The following is a 13,171-nucleotide window of genomic DNA, read 5'->3' on the forward strand; positions in this document are numbered from 1 at the left end:
TGAAATTGAATAATAATAATAATATTATGATTTATATACAAAAACTCTATTAAATATTCCAAAGTGAAAAACTATTTAAGTAATATAATCATGACGACCAAAAATTGAAGTGATAAAAAGTTTAAAATATTGTAAGGATCATTGCTTGCATCTAGCCAAAATAACTAGTTTCAAATAAGTTACACACACACACTTAAAATATTATTTATTTTGTTAATAGAGTACATAATACATAAGCTTCACAATCAGCACAACTGCGCTCAATCAAACAAACTGTGCTAATTTTGTGTAACCATTCCTCGTCCCTCTAAAGGCTTTGCTAATCCCAACTCTAAATCCATTTGAGATTGCATTGAAGCACTCAGATGCATTAATAAACCGCCAGTTTGCTTTGGACGCAAACTGCAAATGTATCAACAACGTAGCATTACATTGGTAGCGTGGATGCAAATTATATTATGATCTAAGTCCTCTTTCATAGTACTCAAGTTTCATGGGACAGAAAAGTAGTAGTAGTACATATGTTGTTTTATAAATCTATGTAGTCATGTGACGTCTGATGATATTTTAGGGTTAACTTTTTTGAAATACGTCCTTTACTTCTAAGGTATTTAGAAAAAAATACACGCAATATGGGTAGGTGTTATCATTACCTTTCATATCTTTTATCTAGATTTAAATGTGTCAATAATTTCAAAAAATATTTTGTAAATTAATTTGTATAAATTCTGTGTAACTGTGTATTTAAATATGTCTTACTTATATAATGGAGGATAAGCGCATGAACCTAATTGTTGGATTGATAAAATATTTTACAGTATTTTCAGCTGTTTAGCCTAATAATCGAATACGGATAAACAAAATACTGCAGCCCATCCAAATCGCTTTTCGCCGAAATTGTTGGACAAAAATTAACGTTCAAAGACCACATGTCCTTCACACTACTCCTTATACATATATAATGTAGCCTGTAACTAGAGAACATGAACAATACGATTTATGGGCTACCAGCTTAACATTCTTTTATACAAATGAGTGGAACGGAGTAAACGGTACACTTTTTAATTTTCTTGCGCTCAAAGAAAGAGTTGCGATACACGAGTAGTTTAAATGAAGGTCGACACGTTTAAAATGCAACGTAATTAATCTTAGCGGGATTCTACACCGGTCTAATCGACCCACACGTCAGTGTTTGATCCCTGATACTATAATTTTATACGTATCGGAATTAATTACTCGAAGTCATGTATTTATCGATGCTAACTAAATTAGTTGGCGTTAAATTAGTTTAAGGATAATTTAGCGTAGCGCGCCACTAAAGGTTTTGAAACTATATCAAAATATGTGAGAGACAAAAATAGTTGGAAACATTGAGCTATATACAAATAACCAGAAACTTTACCAGATTTAATGTTACTCGTGTATTTTGGTAAAATATAACCACAAAACGTTCTTTTAAATACTCAATTAAAACAAAAACTCATACGAATTTATCTACTCTTTGTAGCTTCAACAAGTACAACCTACATTTTGTTAAAATTTTGTGTCGAAAAACGTTTATCTTGAATTAACAAAACTGAAAATAATAACACATCATCAACATAAATTCCACATCCACTAAAATCAATCGTCAAACAAATTCAACCACCGGCTCTCGGACTATAGATAATATGCAATCTGTTGCAGAGGCTCAGGCGGATAGCGCAGGCGCAGGCGGGAAGGCTGCTGCCCCGTGCAAGGTGTGCGGGGATAAGGCTTCCGGCTATCACTACGGCGTCACATCGTGCGAGGGCTGCAAGGTAAGTGCAACTGCTACGAGCCCGCGGGACTACGAACAGGGCTACGAGCTCCGCGCTACGCGTACGTTTCAAGTATGTTGCATTTTATTATATTCAATGCACTTTTGATTTCTTGATCGTGGCATTTTTAAATCAATAGCGTTTTTAATTACGTTTTGATTTTAAAATTTATTATTACTTTCATTAATTCACTTTATCTTAACTTTTATTTGATTTGATATTTTATGTATGATTTTCATAGAGCGGTATTGTTTTTCAAACTGTTGAGTTCGCAAATTAGGAATAAATTTGTTGCGATTTCTTTTATTATATTTATTAAATTTTGAGCACTGTGCATTTTTCTTGTAGCAATATATTATATTGTAATAATTTCACGTGTACCGTTTTTAACGATTATTTTATAAACTACATACATATTATATATTTTTTTAAAGTTTTAAATTGAAAATGAAACCAATCGTTGTTCAATTTAAATAAACGTAATAATAATTATTCAATTATATATATCGGTATTTATAAAGCAATTGCTGAAAAACATTTAAAAAACTACACTATAAAGCCAAGTTCAAAGTTTTGTAATAAATAATCTTTTATTTTAATGACTGTTTTGAAACTCTAACAAACAAAACTTATAGAAAATTGTCCGACCAAATAAAACTTTATACGTTTCCATTTTAAAAATACAATAAGTTTAATTTTCCTTACATTCAAGTATTTTCTCAAAATTTATATTAAATGTGATTCGAAAAAAAGAATTAAACGAACTCTTTAATTATTTTAGTAACATGCTAATATGAGACTTCCAAACAATTATAACGGTGTCTAGTAAATTTGAATAAATTGCTTAACTAAAACTCAAACTGTGTATAAACTAATTATCAGAACGGTTAAATTACAACAATTTTAATTCTGGCATAATATATCATTTAAATTTTAAAAGAATAGTAATAATAACACTGAGGGGCTTTTCAATCCTCGGTGTAAACTCATTCGTCATCATTTCAAAAATGTGTGTATTGCCCGACTCTGATCATTTTAAAGGTGTCATTTTATATAATCGTGTTATACTTTATTGGACGATCCAGCTTTAACCAAAACAATTATTTGTAATATATAATGCCAACGTGATTCCAAAATGAATTGAGAATCAACGCAAAAAAATTTAATTTATAAATCGAAATCTAAATTAAAATATCAAAATCCAATAAAATTATTGAAACTCAATAACACAATTATATAAAGAAATTACGTAGGCTTGGGAAACGAATGTAACATAAAAGCTGCAGTATTCATATTTGATTGGTTCCGACGCTATTAATGCAAGATGACGCAAACAATTCTAGTTGTTATCATTAATATTTCATACGTTACGTGACGGACCGATGCTACGTTGTAGAAACTATTATACACTTTTCGAAGAGGGAATTTTATGAGGATGCAATTTTTAAACTAGCTACATTTTTATTAAATCTATAGGATACTGACACTTCAAATGCAATTACCTGTAACGCTCTATACTATTCTGTAGACATGTTTCATTACAGTTATGGAAATAACAGCGAGTTTAATTGCAATGAATTGTCTAGATTCTTCCGTCGACTATTAAAAAAGTACATTAAGTATAAAAGTAGAGCATTGCTTTTTAATTTCTTTACCATATCGACACGCGAAAGTTTATTGAATTTATTTTGTTCCATTTATGATTAAATTGTTTACATAGATTTAAATAGTATTTCCTTGTGTTTGATTTTACGCGAGTATTATACATTTAGAAATTAAAGACGGAGGGAGACAGTCTCCCTGTGACCACGCTCAAAGTGTTCGAAACGTCGGGCTAATAATATAATTAATAAATCGCGTTTAAAGTTCGTTAAAAAGTCTTTCTAGATTCTAGATTTAAATACTTTTCAAAGTTAGCAGGAAAGGAGGTTGTAACATGCAAGATGTGTTAATTTAACGTAACTTTATTTGAAACTAGACAAAATATGCGGTGTATATTTTTTGTATAAGTAGTTATTTAATAATTAACTTTATTACCTTTGGTATAAAGTCTCGCTGCAAGATAAGGTTGTTGCTCTAACATTTTTCATGCTGTGCCATAAACATGTTTGCATTCGATACATTTTTCATTTAGATTATACAAGCCTTATATCGGTTCAGCAAACCGCACGAGTTGAGTGATGGCCTGTTAAACACTTTCCGATATATACGTCACATGGTCGCTCCATTTTCAATTAACTGACGTGCGGTATAAATACAACATTGTATTAATTTAATCAATTAATTATTTGTCATACAAAAGGTAATTATAATAGATGTAAAATACTACGCTGTATTAAAAATTGATACGCTTTTGCAGTTGACGAGTAAAACAGTACAGATGCTTTACATACGTTCGCGATTTTTTATGCCGCATTTAAGTTTTAATTTATATTTTTTTGTATAAGAGCGGGTAGCTCGTATTTTACTTCATGGTAAACGACCACTATGGTCATGTGCAGAGGTAGAATGTAGTTTAGCATTCACGTGCTCAGTTTCACAATTTTGTGGATTTCAACATACGATTTGTAATTTTAAAAAATTGTATTTATTTCTAAAGTGTAAGTTCATGTATGTAAATAGTACATAAAGCAAAACGAAAACGTAAAAATTCATTTCGTGATAACGATTAATGAGATGTAAATAAAATTTATTAGACTCGACCTTCCGACGCAAAAGTTCTGCGAGTAACCTTACAGGTACAGCGATAGAAAGAAGAAAACAAAATACGAACTACTTTCTTTTATATTACAAAGGAATGAAGAAATAAAATACCGCTCTCGAACAAAACAAAACTACATTTAATTTCTTTGAACGCTAACTTTTCCAAGATTTACACCTTCTTCGATTTCCATTATGCAAGTTAAAACGAGGGAGGAAATCAAAATAAAAAATACATAATGAGTATCACTTAAGATTTATTTTAAATACCCTCAAATTATTAAGTGTAATAATTATTAAATAGGAAACTGACTTGTTACGCTTTGTTAACACAGCTTTGATCCATTATTCATTTTATTAGAATATAACTAAACAAAGTTAATTTAAATTCAAAACTCATTAGTGTTTGAAAAAAACAAATTACAACATTATTAGATTGACTATCCCATAGGTGCCTTAGGACATTCTTAAAATGCAAAACCGACGTCCCCTATACACATTTCCCTCTGTAATTTAATTTCAAGTTCAATTACGAGGCAAATGGAACTGTCCAGTCTGTTACCGAACTGTAAAGTTAGACCTCATATTTTTCACTCCTCAGATAATCTTTTAAATGCTCTGCATTTCTTTGAATCTTCTGTTTCAGCAATTAAAAAACACAGACACAGAACAGAAAGAAGCGATAATGTTTCAGACTACTAAAAATTGTTTTTTGTTGGCAATATTGATGGAATAAGATATATAATTGAAAAATCAATTTATTTTCTGCACGCTCGCCCGGTCTCGAACCCCGACTTATCGATTTTTGAAGTCCGAGGTTTTCACCAATGAGCCACCACTGCTTTTCTCTATAATAACAGCTCTTCTCATTACAGATTAATATATGTCATTCTCTCACAATCAGTAATTACGTGTACGAAAATTTTAATTAAAATTAAGGACCTAAACTAAACGCCTTCGTTTCTCCTGAATAACAGTTTGTAATTATATTGGGAGACTGGATACATACGTGTTTAATATTTATGATTGAGTAAAAGTATATAATATTATTACGTATTATATTTATCTGTCCTTAATACTCGGGCACCAACCTAGGGTACAGAAGGAGAGTCTAAGTCAGAGTCTTAGGTACATATGAATGTGAATTTATTATTTTTAAATATCAAAGCAAATATTAAAAATGAATACTCGGGGTCTGGCTATTAACTAATTGATAGAAAACAGACTTTAAAAAAGCAATGGTTTTATTTATTTGGATTCAAATCTAAACGAGCGTAAAAGATGAAATAAAATTGAAAATGAATACAATTTATTTCAAAGTAAAACAAGGGAACAAATGCGCTTTCATTATGAAAGCTTTCGAGGAAATTGTGTGAGAAATGTAAAGGCATTCTAGAAACCAGATTTTATTTCATTTAAGAAACTAAATTCCGCAAACTAAGAAATATGTACCAGGAACACAGCGTTCCGCGAATGCAACAAACATGTAATATATTACGGTTTAATTGTTCTTCTCTGGGTTATCAAAGCCCAATTAATAACAATAATTAATGGAATATGACGAATGCGATGTTGCACTTTTGCAGCATCAATTTCGAGGGGTGTTTTCGCTGTCGGGAGTTGATTGAAACTTGTGTACAATTAGGCAATTGCCTTTGGTGGATTTTTCCATTTTATTACTTTGTGCAGAATAAAAATTCCTGAATAGGGACTTTATTGGTACGTGGGATGGGATTAGGTAAGCAATTACAGTTTTTTGAGAAATTCGTCGGGCATTTTATATACACTGCTATCCGTTAGTATAACGTTATAAATGCTATTGAATATATTGAATATATGTATATGAAAACAACATCTCTTTTAAATGATTTGTTTATTAGTATTATATATACTCTAGTGGTTAAAATAATTCATGCGCCGTTAGAAATATTACAAGCAATTGAGCTTGTAAGTAAATTTACCATGAATATATACATACTACATTTACATTTTTTTTACTCAAATAAATAACAGCTTCTCACTGTCCTATCATTAAAATTGATTCTATAGATTGTTTTTGACCGTTATATCCTTTCAATTAAAATTTTTCATACATAGACCAAAAAAATTTGATGTAGGTATAAAATTAATTGGACATATATTATATAAGCGTCGAATTTCCTTTCTGCTCAATGAAGTAAAACCCTATTTGTAATTCTACAAAACATCTGAGAGATTTTCCCTTTTTACGTTAAACTCGGTTTTACAACACTAAAACCCTACGGCGCGACGCTTTGATAGTCACCTTATTCATTTTGGATCTGTGTTACGTACTTGGAATTCGTAGGCAAAAGTACAGTCTATCGTTCATTTTCATTTTTCATTCAGCAATAGCTTCATTTTGACGAAAGTAGCCGACGGCGATTTGCCTCAGCGCAACGAAAAAATTATGTGATTCTGGTTGACATTACGAAGGGCCAAAGGGCTTAGAGTTTAGTGAAAATGAAACATGACCGTGTAGCCTGTATTTTTATTTTATTTTACTTTTTCCCAGTTGTGACTCAAAAAATGAATTCCAGAGATTTTGACTAGAACAAGGCACATGAAAGACATTTTAATTGTTAATGAGCGAGATAATCTGGAATGGTTATTATTCATACAAGATAACCAACATTTTTCAATATTGGTAAGCCTGATCGTTTACCTTCAGCGGAAACTGTTGTCAAATGTTTGTCTATTAAGTAAAATACAAAATACTTATAATTTATCCAATTACAGCGCCTATTCGTAAATATACGTCGAATGAACTTTTTCAAAAATTAACAATAATTAAGAAGTGCGTTTCGTATAATATCGACGTTCATATGTATAGAGTAATTCTGGTGAAGGCATATTTATAAGGCGTTAATCATTTTAAAATAAAACAAATGGGATAGCTCTCATATTAGAATCGATCGCAAGAAAATATCTCCAAGCACATTGGCATGTTAGCTTTATGTAAAGCGCATCTGTGAACGGAGAGCTTAAAGCCCGAAGCTTTTTTATCGTCAACAAGCTCTCGACCCAGAGCTTTCGTGTTTAAATTCGTTAGTACAGGTTAAATTTCCTTTGATAAGCTTTTACCTTACTAGTACGTGTTCATCAGAGGTAAATGAATCGCTTCCGTTTACGTAGTATATGAGCGAAAATCCTATTAAAATACTCTATACGTATGTTAGGATTACATCGGAGAAATGCATGATAGTTTTTTTTAGGACAGAGCAAGCAACGGTCACCACCGCTCATAAACGCTTGTAACTCTAGAGGTGTTACAGGTGCTTTGGCGGCCTATAAGTGACATATACGCTCTTTTCTTTTAGGCTCAATGAGGTCATGTTTGGGAACACCGTAGCTGTACTTTTAATACTCTTATTATTAAGCTATTTTAATGATACGGGTCTGTACAATACTCTGTTAGCAAGCTGATATAAATGAATAAAAAAATCAGATCTTACTTAACTTGATGAATAATTAAGGAATGTTAGAAAATCTTAACAATATTTATAATACAATTATCATGTACCAAGATTGTTAACCACTTCACTCATAACTCACACGTTACGTGTTTCTACGTAAACTTTATTACTACTGTTAAGGGATTTAAGAACTGAAATTGTATCAGACATGTCCATTATAGATCAAGTACATTCAATATTTGTGATGGCTTTTTATTTCATAAATATTTGTTTCCCTGTCAGGATGATCACTGCACGTGCTTCCAATAAAATAATACTTGAGCAACGGTTAAACTGCTTTCGTGATTAATCTGCGAGATTTTCATTTCAGCACGTTGTTTCCATTTATTATTTATTCTCTTTGAATTAGATACTTACGCGTACTTTAAGCAGATGTTGTTCAGATATATTAATACTTCGATTGCATATTTCATGAAAGAAATTTCTAATTTATAATAAAACCAAATAAATTTATGAAAAAACAAAGGTGAGATTTCTTAAAAATAAATAATGAGTCGCCTTTATGGGTAGAAAAGTTAAACACAAATGAATTCTATTTTAGTATATTAGCTACATTCATGTATAATTAAATGTTGCTGAAAATAGTGATATTCTGAGATTTTATTTCAGTTACATATCAAAGCTATACAGGAAACGCTCTTAACGTGGTGTCGTAACACCTTACGACCTATATTTGGCGACACTCAACAAATCTCATGCATTCATTGCGCTGTATGCCACGTTCACCCATGCGCAGGAGAATTTAGTTTAAAATTAATATACAACTTGAGCATAATGTCATCAAAATGTTAACTCCCATATATATACAGTATATATTATAGTAATGTGCAAGATATTCATTTAATAGGGGTATGCGCGAAATATATGTTAAGTACATTTGTACGTTTTACAATTTTAAATGATTTACGTTGCATGAACAAAGTGTAGCAACACTATATAGCACAAAGTCTGATTTTCTGTTCATTTGCGATAAAGTCAAAAGCGACTAATGTGGTTTGCATAATTGGACATTCAATTCAATGGTCAAGCCGACACTACTTTAACATACCAATGTAACCACTAATCATAGTAAAATATTGTTCTTGATGTTTTATTTTTATTTATAAATTTAACGTAATTTCTTCGTGTACGTATTCCAATGTTTCGAAAAGTCCTAAAGTAAAGAAAAGATTTGTAAAAAATAAACTAAAACTCGAAAATTTATTTATCAATTAAGACTTCTTATAGAAGCACTTTTGAAACATCTGTTCGGAAAGCAGTTTTTACAGAAAAGAGCCGACAAGAAACTCTGAAGTTGCTCTTTTTAAATAACATTGCTTGGTTACAGGGCTTCTTTCGGAGGAGCATTCAGAAACAGATCGAGTACCGTTGCCTCCGCGACGGCAAGTGTCTTGTGATCCGGCTCAACAGGAATCGCTGCCAGTTCTGCAGGTTTAAAAAGTGCCTGGCGGTTGGCATGAGCAGAGATTGTGAGTATTCCTAATTATATGTAATGCTTTTTCTTTTTTATATTGTATTTAACTAGACCAGCGCATAAAACTTAACAATGTTCTATGCACAAATTGAGATGAATTTAAAAAGGAAAAATATGACACGCCTGTATTAGAAAATGCAATGGTTTTATTATTCAGAATAGTAGATAGGAAGAATATAAGTGCAGTTTTACTATATTTTTATAACAAACATCTACAGCCTAAAAACTGAATATAAATGCAACTTTGCACACTCTTCGATGATGAATACAAAATACTTATGTCCCTGACACTATTTATTTTATCTAATATATTCGTTTTCCATACATAAATGCATATGTCTTAAAAAAACAAATAAAAACAGTAGCGCACACGTATCTGTCATCGATATTGGTTTGACCCGAATAAAATGTTTCGCTATGAAGCCCTTAGTATGCAAAAATAACTATCGCAAATCAGATGATTGCAAATGTGTCCGTTCTCACTGCATCAAACATCGCCGACGCGTCAAAAAGATATAGAGCACAGATCAACGCACTACACTGACATCTATTTACCAATTGACGAGTCAATCACCCACCGAATAGATGCAGCGCAGTGCATAAGTTGCATTGCTTCGGGCTGATCGTGCCATCGCAATTTGTCCGTAGCCGTCCGTTACGGAAGAGTCCCAAAGCGCCGCGAAGTATCGAGCCCCGAGAGCATGGCGGATCTAGCTAAGAACCTGGCATCCAACCCGGAGCCGCCACCGGCAGCCGGAGCCGCGGCCGAAGAGCCCGAGGTCGACGCGCTGGAGGCCTCCAAGGATCTCGCCAAGATGGTCATCCTGGCACATCGCAACTTGAACTCGTATTCCGAGGACTTCCGCCGCTCGCTGCAGTTGCAGACTTTCATCTTGAAAGTTGAGGAAGATCGGGAAGGTAATTCTATTTTTTATTAAACTACGTATCCTTATAATATATTTTTTATATTTAATCAAATATTTTCATACAATATGTTCTACCTTTATATTAGTTGGATAAGAAATTTTAATAAACTGAATGAACCACTAGGTCAACCCGGCGGCAGCAATGATGGCCAAGCTGCTGGTGGATCTAACGAGGGTAACGGTGCAAACGGGGCTAACGGAGCCAATGGTGGGAACGGCGTGAATGCCGCAGCCGCCATTGCCGCCGCCAACCGATTTGAAACTCTCACTGTACTATGGTGCAACGTGGCCTACCGCATGACTCCCGCTGTCCAACAGGTCGTCGAATTTGCTAAGCGCTTACCAGGATTTCATATCCTGCCGCAAGACGACCAGCTGATTTTGATCAAGGTGAGCATGCATCCCAATGAACCTTCGTGGACGTCCACCCTGCGTTGCAACTGTATGAATGCGAAATCTTTGCGAATTTTTTTTTAGCTGAACTATGAATGGTTTTTTTTCTTCTCAATTGACATTTAATACTTTTTGTGTTGTAAACAGTAAAGACGATAGTGGGAGTTTTTGTTAACAGCTCGGATTCTTCGAGGTATGGCTGACCCGGGCTACTCGCATCTCTACTCCATCTGCTATCGTCTTCGATGACGGCACCTCACTAAGTCACCGCCAACTTGAGCTGATGTATGATGTAAGTGTTTTGCTTAATTATCTCTGATATTTTTTCTTGATTTAATTTCTTAAATTTTTTCAAGCAATTCTGAACTTTTTATAACATTTTATATTTATAAGCTAATTAATGACTATTGTTTCTCTTTGTTTTGGTCTCATATAATACTAACCAAAATTCAGAAAACAAATGCTTTTTCAGCGGAATGGGAAACAACGTAAATTTATCCTTAAGAAGATAAATTTTTATAAATTAGAAATTTGTGTTTTTTTAAATTGCATTTTTTATTCGTCGTCGTCGTAAAACTAATATAAGTAATTTGTCTTTTATCCGATTTCCATGAGGCGTGCGTTATTTATTTATGACCATTTTCAAATAAGATTCGAGTAATATCGACTTTTACACTTCACCTGCTCCGAATGGTTCAAGCCTCTGGCTTAATAACGTACCGACTTAATATTGCACACGTCAAATTCCGCGTTTCAAAGACTCATCCGATCATACCAAGGATATTAAATTCCTTTAAAATGCGACGTATTAATGTGTATAAGATGCTTTTACCTATAACGTCAACGTACTTTGAACAAATACATCGACGACAGTTCACTCTTTCTATTGTGATAGATGCTTTACTTTATCTCGACATTTACACCCACCTACCGATGTACCCTTTGTTAAATTCTATTGAACGTAACGCATTAAGTTGTAACATGTAACCTGACCTTGGCATTCAGTGTGCATTGTCACTACTTGCAATCTTGCTCAATGTGTCTGATCAAACACGAGGCATGTTCTTTTCATCGAACTAGAGCTACAAGTTCAAGATTTAAATAGCTTATTCTTAACATTGCATATGAATTAAACATAAAATGCTACTTACTGCCTCTTTCAAATGCAAATTATGTTTGGATTTTTGAATTTTCTTTCAATATGAACTATGCATTTTCGCTTGATGTGGTTTGACTAGGTAAGGAGCTTTTAACCTGAATTTCAGACGTATGCCTATTTGTATATTTTTCATAACCAATTACAGTTCCTTTCGTTGCGAAACAAATATCAATTTAGTGTTAGGTGTAACAGGAAGACAGAAGGGTGTCAATGAAATTATTCGCGCGCTAACGATGTAACTATGTTGATCTACTTTGATCCAATAAAATAAATGGATGCAGTTTACTGAAGGGTTCCGTTCTAGGTGTCGCGATGAGCTGGCACCCACTTCGTATTCACACTTCTAATGACATAACGATATGCGATTGTCGAGAATAAAACGACATAGGGTATTGTTTATTGGGAACAATTTTAATATTTGGTTAGTTTATACAGTTCGCCCTTTTAGGTATACATAGATTATAGTTTAGTTATATTCGATTTTTACAATAATTGGCTTTCTTCTTATTCACAAGTCTGCCCGACGACGTAGCTTACTTTTCCCTATTGTTTTTGATGTGTCATAACATAGATACGAATTAAATTTAGGAAACCTAGGTTTCGTTAATAAAGATAATCCGAAATAATAAATTATGGACCAATTTTATCCTTTATTTCATACACATCCAATCAGTATTCAGAATACTTTCAGATATAGTTATGAGTTGGGCTTCCGAAATCCCGCGATACCGATATCCTTTATTATTTTCGGATCCCGCGTTTACGGAAGTACGAGCGCGACACTTCTGGGATATTATTTAAAAATAATATGCAGACGACCGATTACTTTGGATTTCGAAAAGGCGTTTTCTATGATAGCCATAATATTGCTTTTAAAATACGCCTTATTTTGGCAAACTGCACTCAAGATGATGATGTTACTCCACTATCCTTCGCGATCGTATTCAATTGAATGCTTACGATATGACCTACATTTTCAACAGTTGAGCATTTTTCTAATTATTCCTATATCATTCAATGAAATTCAGATATAAATATATGAAAACTTCTGAATCCGTCTTTCGCTTTACTGTAGCGAAGGTTCATGGTGCAAGAGCTAACAACAGATTTACCTACCTTACCAAGTTCTTCTTGGCTCAGAACATGCATAATGGTTCAGATACATTAAAGATAAAAAATGTTTATTATTAAGTATGGAGAGCATCAACTTCATTTTCGTTTATGGG

At 33.0% G+C, this 13,171-nt stretch overlaps 1 protein-coding gene across 4 annotated transcripts in view; it reads left to right on the forward strand.

The window, feature by feature from the left end:
- The window catches only part of LOC119835419 (ecdysone-induced protein 78C), a 48,829-nt gene that overhangs the window by 31,653 nt on the left and 4,005 nt on the right, over positions 1–13,171 (forward strand). For 2 of the 4 annotated variants that reach the window (XM_038360205.1, XM_038360203.1), the window contains 5 exons: positions 1,687–1,871; positions 9,321–9,462; positions 10,116–10,385; positions 10,518–10,783; positions 10,965–11,078. In XM_038360205.1, the coding sequence (XP_038216133.1) occupies positions 1,687–1,871; positions 9,321–9,462; positions 10,116–10,385; positions 10,518–10,783; positions 10,965–11,078 (977 nt within the window). The remainder of the gene's footprint in view (positions 1–1,686; positions 1,872–9,320; positions 9,463–10,115; positions 10,386–10,517; positions 10,784–10,964; positions 11,079–13,171) is intronic. The other 2 variants (XM_038360207.1, XM_038360206.1) reach the window with 1 other exon arrangement.

The sequence above is a fragment of the Zerene cesonia genome, chromosome Z (genome assembly GCF_012273895.1).
Source record: "Zerene cesonia ecotype Mississippi chromosome Z, Zerene_cesonia_1.1, whole genome shotgun sequence".
Classification (NCBI taxonomy): Eukaryota; Metazoa; Arthropoda; class Insecta; order Lepidoptera; family Pieridae; genus Zerene; species Zerene cesonia.